The 16,913-nt window shown below is 38.7% G+C and overlaps 1 protein-coding gene across 3 annotated transcripts in view; it reads left to right on the forward strand.

The window, feature by feature from the left end:
* cdh19 (cadherin 19, type 2) overlaps positions 1–15,369 on the forward strand; it is a 36,763-nt gene extending 21,394 nt beyond the window's left edge. For 2 of the 3 annotated variants that reach the window (XM_017453805.3, XM_017453807.3), the window contains exons 6-12: positions 2,614–2,801; positions 4,431–4,684; positions 5,869–5,999; positions 7,494–7,612; positions 8,409–8,526; positions 8,760–9,005; positions 10,802–15,369. In XM_017453805.3, coding sequence (XP_017309294.1) covers positions 2,614–2,801; positions 4,431–4,684; positions 5,869–5,999; positions 7,494–7,612; positions 8,409–8,526; positions 8,760–9,005; positions 10,802–11,307 — 1,562 coding nt within the window. In that variant the 3' untranslated portion in view covers positions 11,308–15,369. Of the gene's footprint in view, positions 1–2,613; positions 2,802–4,430; positions 4,685–5,868; positions 6,000–7,493; positions 7,613–8,408; positions 8,527–8,759; positions 9,006–9,076; positions 9,190–10,801 lie in introns of all 3 variants that reach the window. The other variant, XM_017453808.3, reaches the window with a different exon arrangement.
* Positions 15,370–16,913: the final 1,544 nt, after the last annotated feature.

Here is a 16,913-nt window from a genome sequence, read left to right on the forward strand (position 1 = left end):
GGGTGCCACACACCCATTTGTATCTATACCAACCATAAGAACCTTGAGTATCTGAGGACGGCCAAACGTCTCACGCCTCACCAGGCCTGCTGGTCCCTGTTTTTCTCCAGGTTCCAGTTTACCTTGTCATATAAGCCAGGAGCGAAGAACGCTAAGGCCGACGCCCTATATCCTGTATTGTTAGCGCCAAAGAGTGGACTCTAGACCAGGCCTTAGCATGCCTCCCCAGGTCACAAATCCCGGCAGCATGTCCTTCCGGCATGCAATTTGTCCCGAAGCGACACCGACTGGAGCTCATCACCTGGGCCCACACGGCACTAGTGACAGGCCACTCGGGGATACATCGTACCTACCGATTACTGGCCGAGAAGTACTGCTGTGCCCCACATGTCTAGGGAGGTACAGCGCGTAGTGTCCTCGTGCTCTATATGCGCCCAGGCTAAGGTACCGCGTACTTTGCCAGCCAGTAAGCTTAAGCCCTTACCTATCCCTGCATGCCCGTGGTCTCACCTGGCCCTAGACTTCATTACTGCCTTGCCGGAGTCGCAAGGGAACACCACGATCCCAGTGATCATCGATCGCTTTTCAAAATCCCTGCACCTCATCCCACTGCCTGCCATCCCGTCTGCCTTTACCACGGCCAAGTTGTTATTCCAACATGTGCTCAGGAATTTCGGAATCCCGGAAGAGATTGTGAGTGATAGGGGGCCGCAATTCACATCAAGAGTCTGGGCCAGCTTCATGGAGAAGATGGGCGTCACCGTTAATCTCACCTCCGGTTACCACCCCCAGGCCAACGAACAGGTAGAACGGGCAAACCAAGAAGTCGCTAGATTCCCCCAAACCTTTTGTGCCACTAACCCGGAGGATTGGGGCCAATTCCTCCCATTGGAGGAGTAAGCACAGAACTCCCTGCGACACTCCACAACACAGCTTACCCCCTTTCAGTGTGTCTTGGGCTACCAGCCACCTTTATTTTCCTGGAACACCAACCCCACCGACTCACCAGCGGTGGATGAATGGTTCCACCGGAGTGAGCGGGTCTGGGAACGCACGTATCAACATCTAGTGCAGGCCTCACGCACCGCCAAATGAAAGGCGGATCATCACCGGGGGATCACCCCAACTACCAACTCGGGGACAGGGTGTGGCTTTCCACAAAGGACGTAAAACAGCCACTCCCGGGCAGGAAACTTAATCCCAGGTATATCGGCCCCTTTGGAATCAAGGAACAAATTAATGAGGTCACGTACCGGCTGGAATTGCCCAAGCATAGCCGCATCGCCCCATCATTCCATGTCTCTTTCCTTAAGCCAATTATACCGGGCCCCTTAGCAATGGCGGTGCCGGGTGACTCCCCTCTGGAGCCGTTAGAACTTGACGGCCAACCAGCCTACCACTTCTGTACCATCCTAAATTCCAGACTTCGGAGAGGTAAACTCGAGTACCTGGTGGACTGGGAAGGATATGGCCCAGAGGAGCAGTGCTGGATCCCGTCCCAGGACATTCTGGACACAAGCCTGTGCAGGGACTTCCATGCCGCTCACCCAGCAAAAACGGGACCAAGAGGGAGGCCTCAGAGGGATTCAGCTCCTGTAGTGAGCCCTTTGAGGGGGGGCTCTGTCACGTTGCGGCGAACTCGCGACTACAGTTCCCAGAGTGCAGCGCGGACTACAAACATGGCTGACGAGAACTACACTTCCCAGTCACGCATGTGCTCACATTTGCCGGAATACTGATTGTGGACACCTGTACCAGGTTATAAAGGACCTCGTTAACATCAGAGCCTTGCGAAGTAAACGCTCAGAACTATCTTCTCTGTCATTCACCAAGCCGTTGAATATCTAACCTTGTTTCTCGACTACGGTTACCTGCCATGCCCAGTGTGGACTGTTTGCCCAATCGCCTGACTTGCTTCTGTCTTCCGTGTTTGTCTTCTGCCTGACACTCACCTTCTAGTTTCGGCGTCGCCCGCACTTGCTTCCAAACAAGGTATCGTAACAAGCAGAATAATTTGGTTGCATGTTGCTGCAATTCCTCTTCCACATGGGTAATATAGGTGTTGGATAGCCTCCCTTCCTTCAAGGAATAAAATGATTATTTGTGTTTTCTCATGTTATCCTTAGTTATATTGTATTTTATATAAGGATCTGAAAAATATGCAAAAAATAGAGGAAATCTAGAGGCAATTTAGTCATGGCATACTGTATATTTGAGAGGTGAGAGTAAACCAAAGAAACCAGAGGAAAAAAGCTTTGCACAGGCAGTAGTATGAATTGATGACTGAACTGAAGACCCTGGAGATGAGTTGTGCCACTGTGCACAGTTAATAACATGTTTAAGATTGATGTTTAAGATAGCCATTGACAGCACAGAGTTTAAAGAAAAACAATCACTGGCCAAGGACAGCCTTGTGGAACATCACACTTTATTTTTGTATGCACAGATAAATCACTGTTAACATTCAGTCATATGTCACTTACCAACATTTTTATGAAGTCACACAATTATTCTCCTGAATTCTTATGAATTTTGCATAAAATTCAATTAGTAGAGAAAATGTGTTGAAATGTTTGCAATGAGTCATCACATGTTCTCTTCTTATTCCGGCAGACCTATACACGTTTGCCATAGTGGAATCAGCACCAGTTGGCACAACAGTTGGTAGGGTCATGGCAGAGGATGCTGATGTTGGAGTGAATGCCAAGATGAACTACACTCTAGATGACCTGGAGGAAAGCGCAACTTTCAGGGTCCAGACAGACCCTGCCACACAGGAGGGTATAGTGATACTGTCCAAAGTATGCACCTTTATCCTTATAGCATCTTTTTTACAGTTATGGGAGAAAGAATGTACACCCTCCTTCAAGTCTATGTTTTTATTTATCAGCACCTAAATAACAATTAGGTGGTTCTCACCAGCTTCTATAAACAAATAATCTCAGGTGACAACAAAGAAACACAACAGATTTCAATATGTAATAATTTTGCCCCCCAAAAGTGTACCAACATTCAAAATCCAAGTAGGGGAAAATAAATACACCCTTCCTATTTCCACAATCTTAAGAGAGTAATTAGCAGCCAGGTGTTACTAATTAAATACACAAGCTTAGTTAATCATCAAGAAATGTGAATAACCGCAAACTTTGGCCAGTTTGGTGTTCTGGAGCAGGTGTGTGTCCACATCATTCCAAGAAGAAAGAACATCAGCCATGACAGTGCTGCCCTTTTAAGATGGTGCATGCCTCTTGACTGTTACGCATTGTTTGTCCATGTAGTTTGTTTGTAATCAGGAAGCCTCGGAGCACGTTGTTGTTTTTCATCCACTTATTAATCTTTTTCTTCCACTGACCCCCTGAGCACATATGTCTGTAAGTAATACCATAATTGTTTGGAAACAGTTTATAATTTGTTCATTAGCAGAAATCTAGAGCTAGAAATCACATCCCTATCCTAGTGGGGGCAGAATAGCAAAAAGACACATGCCTGACGTGTTACATACAGGAAAGTGGATCTTTGTGGAAACACAGCATTCTTCAACAATTAAAGTTGCAGTCATCACAATGGATATCAAAGAAGAAATGCTTGAAACATGATCACAATGCTCCAGCATTCCACATACCAGTCAGCTTTCTTAAGCCAGTTCTATAGCAGCCAGGGCCAGTGCAAAAGCAGAGTCTGTACTTCTGCAAGCATCAAATGTGCAAAGAGAAGCAGACATGGTGAAAGCACAAGCATACATCGAAGAGGAGCAGCAAAAGGCTACGGCTGCTAGAAAAAATCTGAGCTTCAAGCCAATCTTCACACATAGCAGCTAATGGCAATGCTGCCATCACTGAAGCTGAGGTTCTTGTGGCGGCCTCAAGAATGCAGCAGTACACCTAAAAGTAAAAGTACATCTAAAAGCCCTAACGGTGTTTTCCCAATAACAAACACTCCAAAAGGGCGGGGGCAATTATCATATTAACGAAACATTTAACTTCTACGTTTAACATTTAGAATTATAATATTTCCATTTAACATTAAGATTTATATTGTGAAGGGGTTTTTCCAGGCTGCTACACATATATTATCAATTTCTATATTAGGTATTTTTGGCAAACAAAATGCCATAAATTTGTGATTCAAACTGACATGTTGAAAACTTCAGTGCTTTTTATATCTTTTACAAACTCAACTTTAAAATTTGTAAAAAAAAAAAAAAAAAAAAAAATTGCTCTTAAACTGATCAATTGCAGAAGTCACTTAACGCTACCTAGAACCTACAGGAGTGATGTGTTGCCAATTGTAAACTAATGATGTGAGTTTTGATGGTTAATTCATGTTCAATATTTTGCATAACAAGGTCTTAACAAAGTATTATTTAAAGACTTTTAACTGGTAATCATAATATCTATCTGTTACAGTTAACAGCTGTTCTTTTTCATCAGCCTTTAGATTATGAGAGCAAGAGGCGCTTTGTGATTGCCATAGAGGCCATCAATTCTTTTGTGGACACGCGATTCCTAAGCATCAATGAATTTCGGGACAGGACAATGCTCAAAATTCTGGTGATGGATGTGGATGAGCCACCTGTCTTTTCTGCACCGTTCTATGAGTGGAAAGTTCTAGAGAATGCACCCGTTGGTACATTGGTTGGCACAGTATATGCCAGAGATGCAGATGCTGCCAATAACCCCATCAGGTAAACCAAACATGCATTTATTTATTTTTTATTTTGTACATGATTGAGATCTTTGTTCAATGAGTACATTAATGCATGATTAATTAGTTTGATTAAACTAAAAGGATCATTAAGTAATTATACTATAATAATAAAATAATTATAATAATTAATGATACTGCATTGGATCAGGCTGACCTAGGAGATCCACTTCCATCCTTATTTATTTATATTTGATGCACATACCTCCTGGGTGTGTACTGTGAGTTATGCCTTTTAATTTATCAAGGCTTTTACTTCTCCTCATCTTAAGCAGTCCTCTGTATACCCTTGTACAAACAAAATTTATTAGACAGACATAATGGTGCCTCCCTAGGTGATATAATGTGTTTGTTTCCTACTTTTCTGATAAGTCCTAGGAATTGAGGCCATTTGATAACAATGAACTTGTTTTTATAATGTCAAGTTGCCCTTTACACATAGGCCCCAGATCAGTGTTCCTTTTCAAGTCACATTAAAACAGACATTACTAGGTGGATTATATGCAGTATAAAATAGGTAATATAAAAGTATAACAACAGTGAACCGACAACTGGGACATGGGTGCCAAAGTCTTACTAATACGCATGGGGAGCAAAGTCTGGCCCATCTGGTCCGATCCCACAGAAAAGCTACTGTAGCACAAATTGCTGAAAAAGTTAATGGTTAGCACACTGGAGCATGGTACTCTAGCTCTCCAGTTCATGCCCTGCTGCCACCATCATTATTCTATGTCGCGTCTTGACCAGTAAGTGGTCCTCCTTGTCTGATCTAGATTCATAATCCAGTTCTTTATTTATTTATTTCCATCTTTCAAAAAACTTTCAATAATTTTTGGTCCTCTTTGTCTGAAGATGATCTGAGCAAAATTTGGTGACGTTCCAACAAACAATCTAGGAGAAGTTTGCAAAAATAGGTTTTTCAAAAAATTCACAATGGCGTAAAATTTTTTGCCGACCCAGACAGATTTGGTATCGTTATTAGTCTGATCCATGGAATCTGACCAGACTGGTTTCATGACAATAGGCTAAAGAAATGAAAATTTAAAAAAGTTTTAGATTTTTTACCATAAGGTGGCGCTGCCCCAGCCTTTTTGAGTACCTTCAGGGTATGAAGAGGGGACTACAAGTCCTTTCTCTGAAAAGCACTGTTATTTTTCCTGTCAGGTTTTCCATATACAATGAGATGAAGAATGTCTTCAGGATTGACATCAACAATGGAACAGTATCCCTGGTCAAACCTTTGGACCGAGAGACTGCAGCATGGCAAAATCTTACTGTTATTGCTAAAGAAATGAGTAAGTTTTTCATTTTCTCCATGACAGAGGAAATCTTATAGCTGAATGCCAAATCTATTTGTATTACTGTACTATAGCTTTTACAATGCAACTGTTTTTCCATTAGGTTTTGCAGGTGGTATGTAATAATAAGTTTAATTTAGATAATCACCGTTCAAATCCTAAATGTTTTGAAGAACAAACACCATTAGAAAGCTTACTTTTTTTTTTGAAGAACAAATTAAAACACACATAAAAAAAAATATAGACAATTATTAAATATAGTACATGCTCAATACTGATACTGCTGGTAAAAAGACTATCAGTCAGATTTAATATTTATTTATTTATTTATTTATTTATTGGCACCCTTCATCCTTCCATCTATCTATTTCCATACCCATTATACTACATTGGGTCACGGGGGAGCATGGAGTCTATCCCAGGGAACTTGGGTCACACTGGGATACCCTGGACGGGATGCCAACCCATCACAGGGAACAATCGCACACCCATTCACATACTATGGACAATTTGGAAATGCTAGCACCCTTTATGAAAATAAATAAAATGAATAATGAATGTATGTAACAGCCTTGCTTGGGGCTGCATCTACGGCTAGGCGATCTTTGGCCGCCACAGGGAGGGACAGGTCTGCTCTGAAGTAATCTGGAGCAATAAGCTAAACCTGTCTGCCTGGCTATTTAATAGTAGCACACAGACTCTCATGAGCTCAGTCTTTGTTACAGAGTTCTTGCAAAAGTCTTGGCCAGTATTTTGGAAATTTAAAATACTAGAAATGTAATCTAGCCCTTCATCTGCACTGCGTTGACCTTGCCTTGTCAACCTAGCCCCCTCTCGGGTTTTCAAGTTCCTTTTCTTGAGAAAAAGAAAGGGGGAAATAAGAACTTTTGTTTTCTGGTTAGCTCCTTGTTGCAAACAGTCAGGAATTTCAAATTTACAATTAATTTAAGGTTGAACACTCCTTGGTTAAGTTTGTGCTGTTACTTCCTACCTTAGCAGCTAAGGCTTCGGGTTACTGATCAGAAGGTCCGGGGTTCAAGCCCCAGCACCGCCAAGTTGCCACTGTTGGGCCCTTGAGCAAGGCCCTTAACCCTCTCTGCTCCAGGGGCGTTGTATCATGGCTGACCCTACGCTCTGACCCCAGCTTCCAGACAGGCTGGGGTATGCGAAGAAAATAATTTCACTGTGCTCTACTGTATATGTGAACAATAAAGACTCATTATCATTATCAAAAACCAATCCCCTGCCCCACCTCCACCATCCCCAGCCCAACACTCCCCACCCCCACTCTTTGGTTTCTACCAGTTAAGTGTTGGTTGGTGGCTCACTCAGTTTGCTCAGGTCTCCCTGATGTGGGATGAGTCACCACATTAAACACTAAGCAATAAACATAATACAAAAATTATACTTTCATTTGATCTATCTATATATCTATGTATGTATGTACCTATGTATGTATGTATGTGTCTATCTATCTATCTATCTATCCAGGTAAAAATCAGCTCTCCTCAGTTTCCGTGGTCATTAAAGTCCTAGATGTCAATGACAACATACCCACTCTGTCTAGGGCCTACCAACCCTATGTGTGTGAGGGCATACAGGCAGGGGAAGTATGTTAGCACACACACATACACACACAAACTATTTTTATCTAAGTTCCAAGCTCCCAATGTCAGCAGTGTTATAATACTTCGGCTAGGATTTTAGACTGTTCACCTACAATATGTGCACTATTCTCAAGCATTTCACTGCTTCCTCTATGAGTGTTATTTTTATTATTTCCTTGTCAGAACCACTTTTGTCTTTCTCTTTGACCATTAATGTCCTACTTGTAAACTGTTCCTCCTACTTATATACTATAATATGCCAACAAGAAGAACTCACTGAACCTTTCCCCAATTTACTGATTACTGGCCTCCAGCATTCCAAACATCTGCTTTGATATCCTGAGATAATACATAAGATGTGCCAACATAGCACGTCTGAAGAATTGTTTCATTAGATGAACAATGCTTATCAGCAGAAAGAAGCAAAAACAATGGAAGACAGGAGAAGTGTTGGTCTACTCAGCTTTAGGCACTGTGAAAAATTACAGAGTTTAAATAAATAAAAAATAAACTCTGGGTATGACCAAAGAGGGCTGTAGGCTTATCTTCAACCTCCATCTTTGAAATTACTATATTAATAAATCTCTATACAACAGACATTGTCTTTCTTCTGATGCTGTTTGGGATTAATATCACTTGTTTTCCATGAGCTGTGTGGATAAAACTGGATACATCTGTAAGCATCATATTATATTATGCTTATGAAACAATTAAGTTCAAACTTAAATTGTCACCGTGAAGTCAAATATAGAGGTGATGATAATTGAGTTTGTCTTCTGCTAACATTTTTTAAATAAAGGTCATCCAGGTTATAAGTGCTGTGGATGCAGATGATCCAGCAGAAGGTCATCATTTTTATTTTTCCATGGTGCCAGATAAAAACATTAACCCCAACTTCACCATCAGGGACAACCAAGGTGCAGTACATTATACAGTAACAAAATACAGCTCATATTTGTGTAAAGTAAAATTAAACCAAAAACCAAAATTTAGTTTAGAATTGCATTTCTTCTATTAAATCAAAAATAGATACAGTAGACATAGTTAGTCATCTGTTGCTAAAACAAGCAGAACATGAGAGATATATGGAATGAAGTCTATATATCATGCATCAGTCAATTCTTTAAAAATGATCCTCCCTTTTTTACAGACAACACAGCAGGCATTTTGACCCGTCGTAGCACATTTACACATCGTGATTGGATACTGTATCATCTCCCCGTGATCATAACAGACAATGGCTCTCCTCCTCTATCCAGCACTACCACCTTCACCATCAGTGTGTGTGTATGCCAGTCTAGAGGGCACTGCCCATCTAGTGGAATGGAAGCATTGGCCCTATCTGTGGGTATGCAGGCCCTCCTAGGCCTCTCTATATGCCTCATCACAGTAATAGGTATGATATATGAACTGCAATATGAATTAAATAATTAAAAACTAAATTTGTGTGATTTTATTTCCTGACAGAATAAAAGAGCAGAATTAGACACTAACAAACAAATAAATAAATCACAGAATGCTCTTTTGACAGAGAGCCTGTGACAGTAAGATATAAATCAGCTCTGCTTCACATCAAGCAGGCAAGTATGATCCGTGCCTGACAAGCTAATCCATCTCCCTTATCCTGGATTACCAGTGTTGACTTAACACAGATTTATTAATAATAATGCTATTATTATTATTATTATTATTATTATTATTATTATTATTATTGTTGTTGTTGACATGGTGACAGCATGTCATCTCACAGCTCCAGGAGCGCTGGACTAATCTTGAGCTCAGGTTACTGTCTGTGGAGTTTCATATTTCCTCTGGGTTCTCCAGTTTTCTTCCTACCTTCCAAAAAAAGATGCATGAATGTGTATCGACATGTGTGCATGGTGCCCTGTTATGGACATGCATCCCAAACAATCTGTGAATGATTTGTTATATAGATGGTCAAAACATCTATTAACACAGGAAGAAACTGAGAGAAGTGTATGTAATGCAATTCTCTAAGATCCGATGGACCTCATTCAGCCCATAAAATGATCAGATCTCACATAATTATTTCCTTGATACATAATTATACTTCTCTGCAGGTCAGAGAGTTTGAAACCCCTTCTCAAAATCAGGACCGAAATAGCAGTTTTCTATTAAATGATAAAAGTCATATAAGTGTACTACTCATTCCACAGTAAATGCAGCCATCAGGCACAAAATTTGACAGGTTTTAGAGGTGAATACTCAGCTCACTACAAATGAAAATTTCCTCTGTTAAAACTATGAAACTGCACATCTGGACTTAATCCTTCTGTTTAGGTCATTATTATTTATACAGTTTAGGTCATTATTAGAGTTGAACCGATACTAAATTTCTCAGCTGATACCAATAGCCAATTATTCAGAGTGATATCAGCCAATGCCGATACCGATAGTTTGGTGGTTCTGCCTTTTATACCTTCTTTTAAATTAATAATGAAATCCACAATTCTGAAGGAAATGCTAATAAATACTGTATTCTCTCACTTTTAACTTTTATTAATCATACTTTATTATTATTATTATTATTAGTAGTAGTAGTAGTAGTATTTATTATTATTATTATTATTATTATTATTATTGTTGTTGCTGTTGTTGTTGTTACTATTATTATTATTAATAATAACAATAATAATAATATTTGCTATTATTAATTAGCACATAGCATCCATCGTTGATTTTTTAAATCTTCATTTATAAAATAATTGAATGCAAATTGTGAGTTTGCTTCATGACCCCTAGTTTGGACAACAGTAAACTACAAAAATACAAGGTTCCAATGTAGAATTATGAGTAACAAATATTCTCCATTAACCAAATTTCAGAAGTGTTGTGTATATATACTGAATATATTTATAAGTAACTAAACACTAATACTTCAGTCATCAGTAACCAAATTTCTGAAGTGTTGTGTGTATATATACTGAATATGTTTATAAGTAAATAAACACTAATACTTCAGTAATTAGTAATAAGGTTCCATGTGTTTTGCTTTATAATAATGTTCCAGATGATCATTAACTACTTATGAATATTACAGTATCATTTCAGTCATTAGTAATGAGTTTCCATGACCAGGCCTATTGCCTTAAATATAGTTAATACTACTAAAATGTGTATATGTGTTACTATTTGTTACTATATGTTAATGCCTCTTTCTTTGACTTGCAGTGCTTGCTTTACTATTGGTAGCTGTGTGGAGACACAGGACAGTACAACAGCAGAATCTTGCTATCCAGGAGCTTGACACAGAGGAGTACTCAGAGAAAATCGTATATCACAGTGAGAGTGAAGGAATTCCAGATGCAGCCAACTCTAACCAGTTAGTCCCACTGAGGCCACACCCACACCGCCACAAGCACACATTCTGTAGAGAGGAAGTGGTAGCAAGTGTACGCATGTCTCTATGCCACTCACACCTTATTGGTCCAGAGGATGAAGTCTTCCATCAGTTTATGATAGACCGGCTGGCTGAGGCTGACCAGGACCCCTGTGTCCCTCCCTTTGACTGCTTGCACACTTATGCCTATGAGGGTTCTGGGTCACTAGCAGCCTCGCTTAGCTCACTGGAATCCTCAAACTTTGACCCTTATTTCGATCGATCCAATGACACTGGCCCAGGGTTTTTAAGACTGTCTCGCTGGCAAGGTGCTAATGATTATGAGTCTTCATTCTGAACTGAGGAGAAATTAAGCTGAACTCTATAGGCAGTGACAGAATCCAAAGAGCCCCCTCGGCTTAGTGAAATCTTTGACTTTTGATCCCTGTAAAGACCATCCATGTGACTGCTGGACATGATTCTTTTATGAAGCAAGAGATGAGATTTAATGCTTCATTAAAAATAGCTAGTGTATTTTTTAAATACTTTTGAAACACTTCACAGGCTTTGTTAACTCCCTGTAATCGTTAACTCATGTGTTGAGCCTTTCTTGGAAAGGTACTGAAGGTGAAGGTACTTCATTATGTACTGAAAAGAAATGGAAGTGTATTGAAGTAATTAAATAAATAGTGACTTCAGAATGGCATATTTATTCAATTGTTTTAAATATATTTGTGTAAGAAAATCTTTTAATGATGTAGTGCTCCATAGAATGCCCTATTGGGAGCCAGGATATCAGAATATAAGAACTGCATAGATGCATTAACCATTTTCTACTGAAGCTTGACAGCTTATACCCTTGTAGAACCCAATTTCAAAGGAAAGAGGATTGGGGGACAGGCAGACTTTGATGCAGCTTTGGGGCTCATTTTATCTTTATTTTTCTCTTTTTTTACACTAGCTGCCTTTCAGTACATGTTGTCGAAACCTTAAATTCTTTCAACCAAAACTAATGGAAATAAAATTCAGTCCAAACAACTTGTGGCTTTCGCCATGTTCAAGCCCAACTTTAAGTTTAAGTTCCTGCCGGGTGTGTTATGTTGGCTCTGTCTCTCTTTCTCTCTTGCTCACTGCATTCACTGAAAGGACAGACAAAGTGCATATAAACTGGCCATAATCACACACAGGTGAGAATCGTCATGCGTTCATTATCTCTCTAACTCAGTGGGCTCTTAAATTCATGACCTCCATATTTGGCCATCAGACATTTTATAATAATTTTTTAACGAAATTGTTGGTAATGAACTCTATGAGTTTAGCCACTAATGAGATAAAAACAATATATGAGAGGAAATAGAAAAGCTCAAAAGCAGCTACCAGTGTCTTAGAGGTTTTTTTTTTAATGAAATTGTTACGTTTCCACAGAAGGCAAAGGCTTTGGGTGAGTGTAACAATGATAACAATTTAAGATTGTGGGTTTATTGGATGATAGTGATGGTGGATATGAATAGGACAGGAGGTTAGAGGTAGGGTTATCACTTTTATTTCTGCCCCTGCCCTTTTTCAAAAAAAATTAAAAGTGCCCCTCTCAACATTAATTAATAAACAATTATATTATGTAAACAGCACTTGAGTGCCAATTAACACGAGAACATGCACAAAACAGTAGCAAATTAATTACAAGAAAATCAGAGAATTACCCTATTTATTTGTTAAGTCTCCAGTTAGATAGTCTTGTTGTCATGACACAATCGGTATGCTGAAACCACTAGCTCTTCTGCTAACCTTTTCATAATATTAGTAGCATTGTATATGCTTCTTACCAGTAGTTTTCTAATTGACTGAGAGGGAATGTGTTGGTAAGTATTAGCTACTCAGGTTCGTTAAATTTCCAGACATGCAAGTAACCTTGTTATATTATATGTATGTCATATACTCAATAAATGAACGATGCCAAACAGACAGAGAGGACAGAAATTTAAAGAAAAACTGAAGGAGGCAGCAAAAGGTATAGCTTCCTTATCAACATGGGTGAAGAAAGGTGATCTAATATATCTGATCTGATACACCGATTATCGTTGCCCACAGCTTCAGGCTGTGTGCACTCAGGTGTGTGTGAGTTTTGACAGTTGGAGCCAGGCTCTGAACATTCCCTCAATGTAAATGAATGGGAGCTTTTGGGAATTTTCATTGTCGCAACAGGAATACCAGGAATCCGATCAATTTGGAAAAATAGAGCCTGACCAGTGTCTTCAGACTGGAGTATGCTGAGTTTCTTGGAAGTAGCTTGAAAGTTCAACGAGTTATAACAGTCAGAAATTTTTAATGAAAGTCAGTGGGAATTTTGGCCAATTTGAGTTTCTGTACCAGTAATCCAGAATTCTGATCCCTTGGAAAAGATACAGCAACTTGAGTCAGAACAGTCTGAAGGTCTGTGCCAAGTTTGGTGCATGTAGTTTGAAAGTTCTGGGAGGCAATACCATTGCTATTTTTGGGTCTCACAGGAATAATAATAACTAGATAGGTAAAGTTCGTGACAAACTTTGATGTTGACTTGAGAAAGCCATATGAAAGATTTAACATTTTATAAGCTTTAAATTAAGTGAAGTGGAAAGAGGAAGAAACAAACACATTGCTAGTGTGAATTAACATGTTTTAGCACATTGCTAGCATGAATTAGCATGTTGCTGACATGAATTACCATGTTTTGACACTGCTACCATGAATTAGCCAATTGCTAGCATGAATTACAACATTGCTTTCATATATTAGCACATTGCTATCATTAATCAGCTTGTTGTTAGCATAAATTAGCATGTTGCTAGCATGGATTAGCATGTTGCTAGCATGAAATAGCACTTTGCTAGCAGGGATTAGCAGGTTGCTCGAATGAATTAGCATATTATAACACACTGCTAACATGAATTAGCATGTTGCTAGTCTGTTTTATCATGTTACAAGTAAGATTTAGCAAGTTGCTAGCATGGATTAGCATGTTGCTAACATGATTTAGAATGTTGCTAGCATGAATTAGCATGTTGGTAGCATGAATTAGCATTTTTGCTAGAATGAATTAGGATGTTGTTAGCATGCCATCATAAATTAGCAATTTTAAATAAACTGCTTACATGAACTAGCATGTTGTTACCATTATTTAGCATGTTATTAGCATGATTTAACATGTTGCTAGTATGTTTTAGCAAACTGCTAGCATGAATTAGCGTGTTTTAAGACACTGTTACCATAAACTAGCATGTCGATAGCATGAATTATCATGTTGCTTGTATGTTTGAGCACATTGCTAGTATTAATTAGTATGATGCTTGTCTGATTTAGCATGTTGCTAGCATGAATTAGGATGTAGCAATCATGAATTAGCATTTTTTTAAATTAACCTGAATTAGCATGCTGCTAACATGAATTAGCATGTTTTAACACACTGCTAACATGAGTTAGCATGTTGCTAGCATGAATTAGCACATTACTATCATGAAGTAGAATGTTGCTTGCATGTTTTAGCACACTGCTAGCATAAATTAGCATGTTTTAACACACTGCTAACATGAATTTGCATGTTGCTAACATGTTTAGCACATTGCTAGCATGAATTAACATGTTGCTAGCATGAATTAGCATGATGCACATTGCTAGCATGAATTAGCATTATGCTAGCATGTTTGAGCACATTGCTAGCATTAATAAGCATGTTACTTGCCTAATTTAGCATGTTACTAGCATAAATTAGCATGTTGCTACCATGAATAATCACTTTGCTAGCATTTATTAGCATGTTTTAACACTATCATTAATTATGTATTTGTTTACTCAAGCTTACCCTGAGTTTTTTTTACTCAAAGCACAGTCTTACCTAACAATCTCTCTCTCTCTTTACCTCCCTCTCTTTCTCTCCTTTTGTCGAGCCACACATGATTTTATGGAGATGCCAGTGATCCTGATCCTTTCTGCTCTCCGGACCTGCCTGAGCTGTTCGGATGCCCTACCTCTGGGTGGAGCTCTCATCCACTCCAATTCCATATGGACGTTCGCGCTGTGGTTGCTGGAACTACGGTTGCTACTACGGCCTTGGGACTGCAATAACAACACGCAGTTTTTCACTCAGGTCTCCTTGGTGAACAGTGGACTAGTTCAACAAACAGACTTCATATAAAAACCATAATGAACTTTCCTTTACTTTTGCACTATCTGTTGTTACCCAGATGAGTATGGGTTCCCTTCTGAGTCTGGTTCCTCTCAAGGTTTCTTCCTCTTAACATCTTAGGGAGTTTTTCTTTGCCACCAGCTTGCACAATTGGGATTAATCCACACACTTAAAATCTGTATCCTGTGTTTATATATTTATGTAAAGCTGTTTTGAGACAATGACAGTTGTAAAAAGTGCTATACAAATAAAATTGAATTGAACTTTTTTTTTCATTTAATTGAATTAGCACATTGTAAGCATGTTTTAGCACATTGCTAGCGAGAATTACCATGCTTTAACACACTGCTAACATAAATTAGCATGTTGCTAAATTTTATTGTACACCTGCACAGTTCTGTTTTTATTCAGGAGGTTTTTTGGTTTTTGTGTTTCAAGCTGTTGTGGTTTACCTTGTTACTTATTTACTGTTATGATTTTTATTTTCTCTTTGCAGTGTTTGCATTTTAAAACAGTTAATACATACACATTTAATGCATAAAGTAACTATCAATGAGTAGTACCTATAACTTGAGCATAAGGATATGTACTTGGAATGTAAAGGGCATCAACAATGATAAGATTGGCTGAGAAATCTAATATAGGCCTGATGACTCTATCAGACCATGCACCTGTAACCGTTACTATGTTACCACCTCAACCTAATTACCAATCATGGATATAGAAACTTAATCCTTTCCATCTCTTCGATGAGAAATTTGTTGATTACTTAAAAGAACAGACAGATGCATATTTTCAATGTAACGATACAAATGGAATGGACCCTAGAACAATATGGGAACCATACAAGGCTTTTCTAAGAGGAATGATAATTGCCATAATTGCTAGTAAAAAGAAAAAGCACTTATTATTCAAGCATATCAAACTAGAAAAGAGAATTTCTGTCACAACAGAAAATCAGTCTCACTCCTCAAAATCAGCTTAATTTGTTGCTGAACTTATATCTCTGAGAGTTCAATTAAACCAATTGCTCACCAGGAAGGCAGATAGGGATACATTATTTGCAAGACAAAGACTTTTTGAAATGGGTAATAAACCCAACCGCCTTCTCGCTAGCTTAGTTAAAAAGATCTCCATAAAAGGATATATTCCAGCAATTAAAGATCCCTCGGGATGCAGAATAAAAGCAAACAAAAAAATAAATGAGATGTTTAGACAATATTAGACAATATTAGACATTTAGACAATAATAGCTCAGATATAGATACACATATAGATACTTGAGAATGTAATTCTGGTCATCATAGACCCAGACCAGACAGGGTTTATAAAAGGCCACCAGTCCTATTGCAATACTAGAAGATTATTTAATATAATATGTCACCTTGACCAAAACTTCAGACCTGGAATCTTACTAGCGATGGATGCCGAAAAGGCATTCGATAGCGTGGAGTGGAGTTATATGTTTGATGTTATGACCAGATTTGGAATTGCTGAAAACTTTATAAAATGGGTCAGATTGCTTTATACGTTAACAAAGGCTGCTGTGTTAACTAACGGCATTCTCTCTGACTCATTTGTGCTTCATAGGGGGGACTTCTCAGGGCTGCCCCTTGTCGCATTTATTATTCGCCATAGCGATAGAACCCTTGGCAATTTATATTCTAAACAATCTAAAAAATTACAGTGTTAGTATTGGTAACAGACAACAAAACATACTGCTTTATGCTGATAATATTTTGCTAATTATAACTAACCTGCAAATGTCAATACCTGAATTAATTGACTGTATCAAGCAACTTGGA

The sequence above is a fragment of the Ictalurus punctatus genome, chromosome 23, assembly GCF_001660625.3.
Source record: "Ictalurus punctatus breed USDA103 chromosome 23, Coco_2.0, whole genome shotgun sequence".
Lineage (NCBI taxonomy): Eukaryota > Metazoa > Chordata > Actinopteri > Siluriformes > Ictaluridae > Ictalurus > Ictalurus punctatus.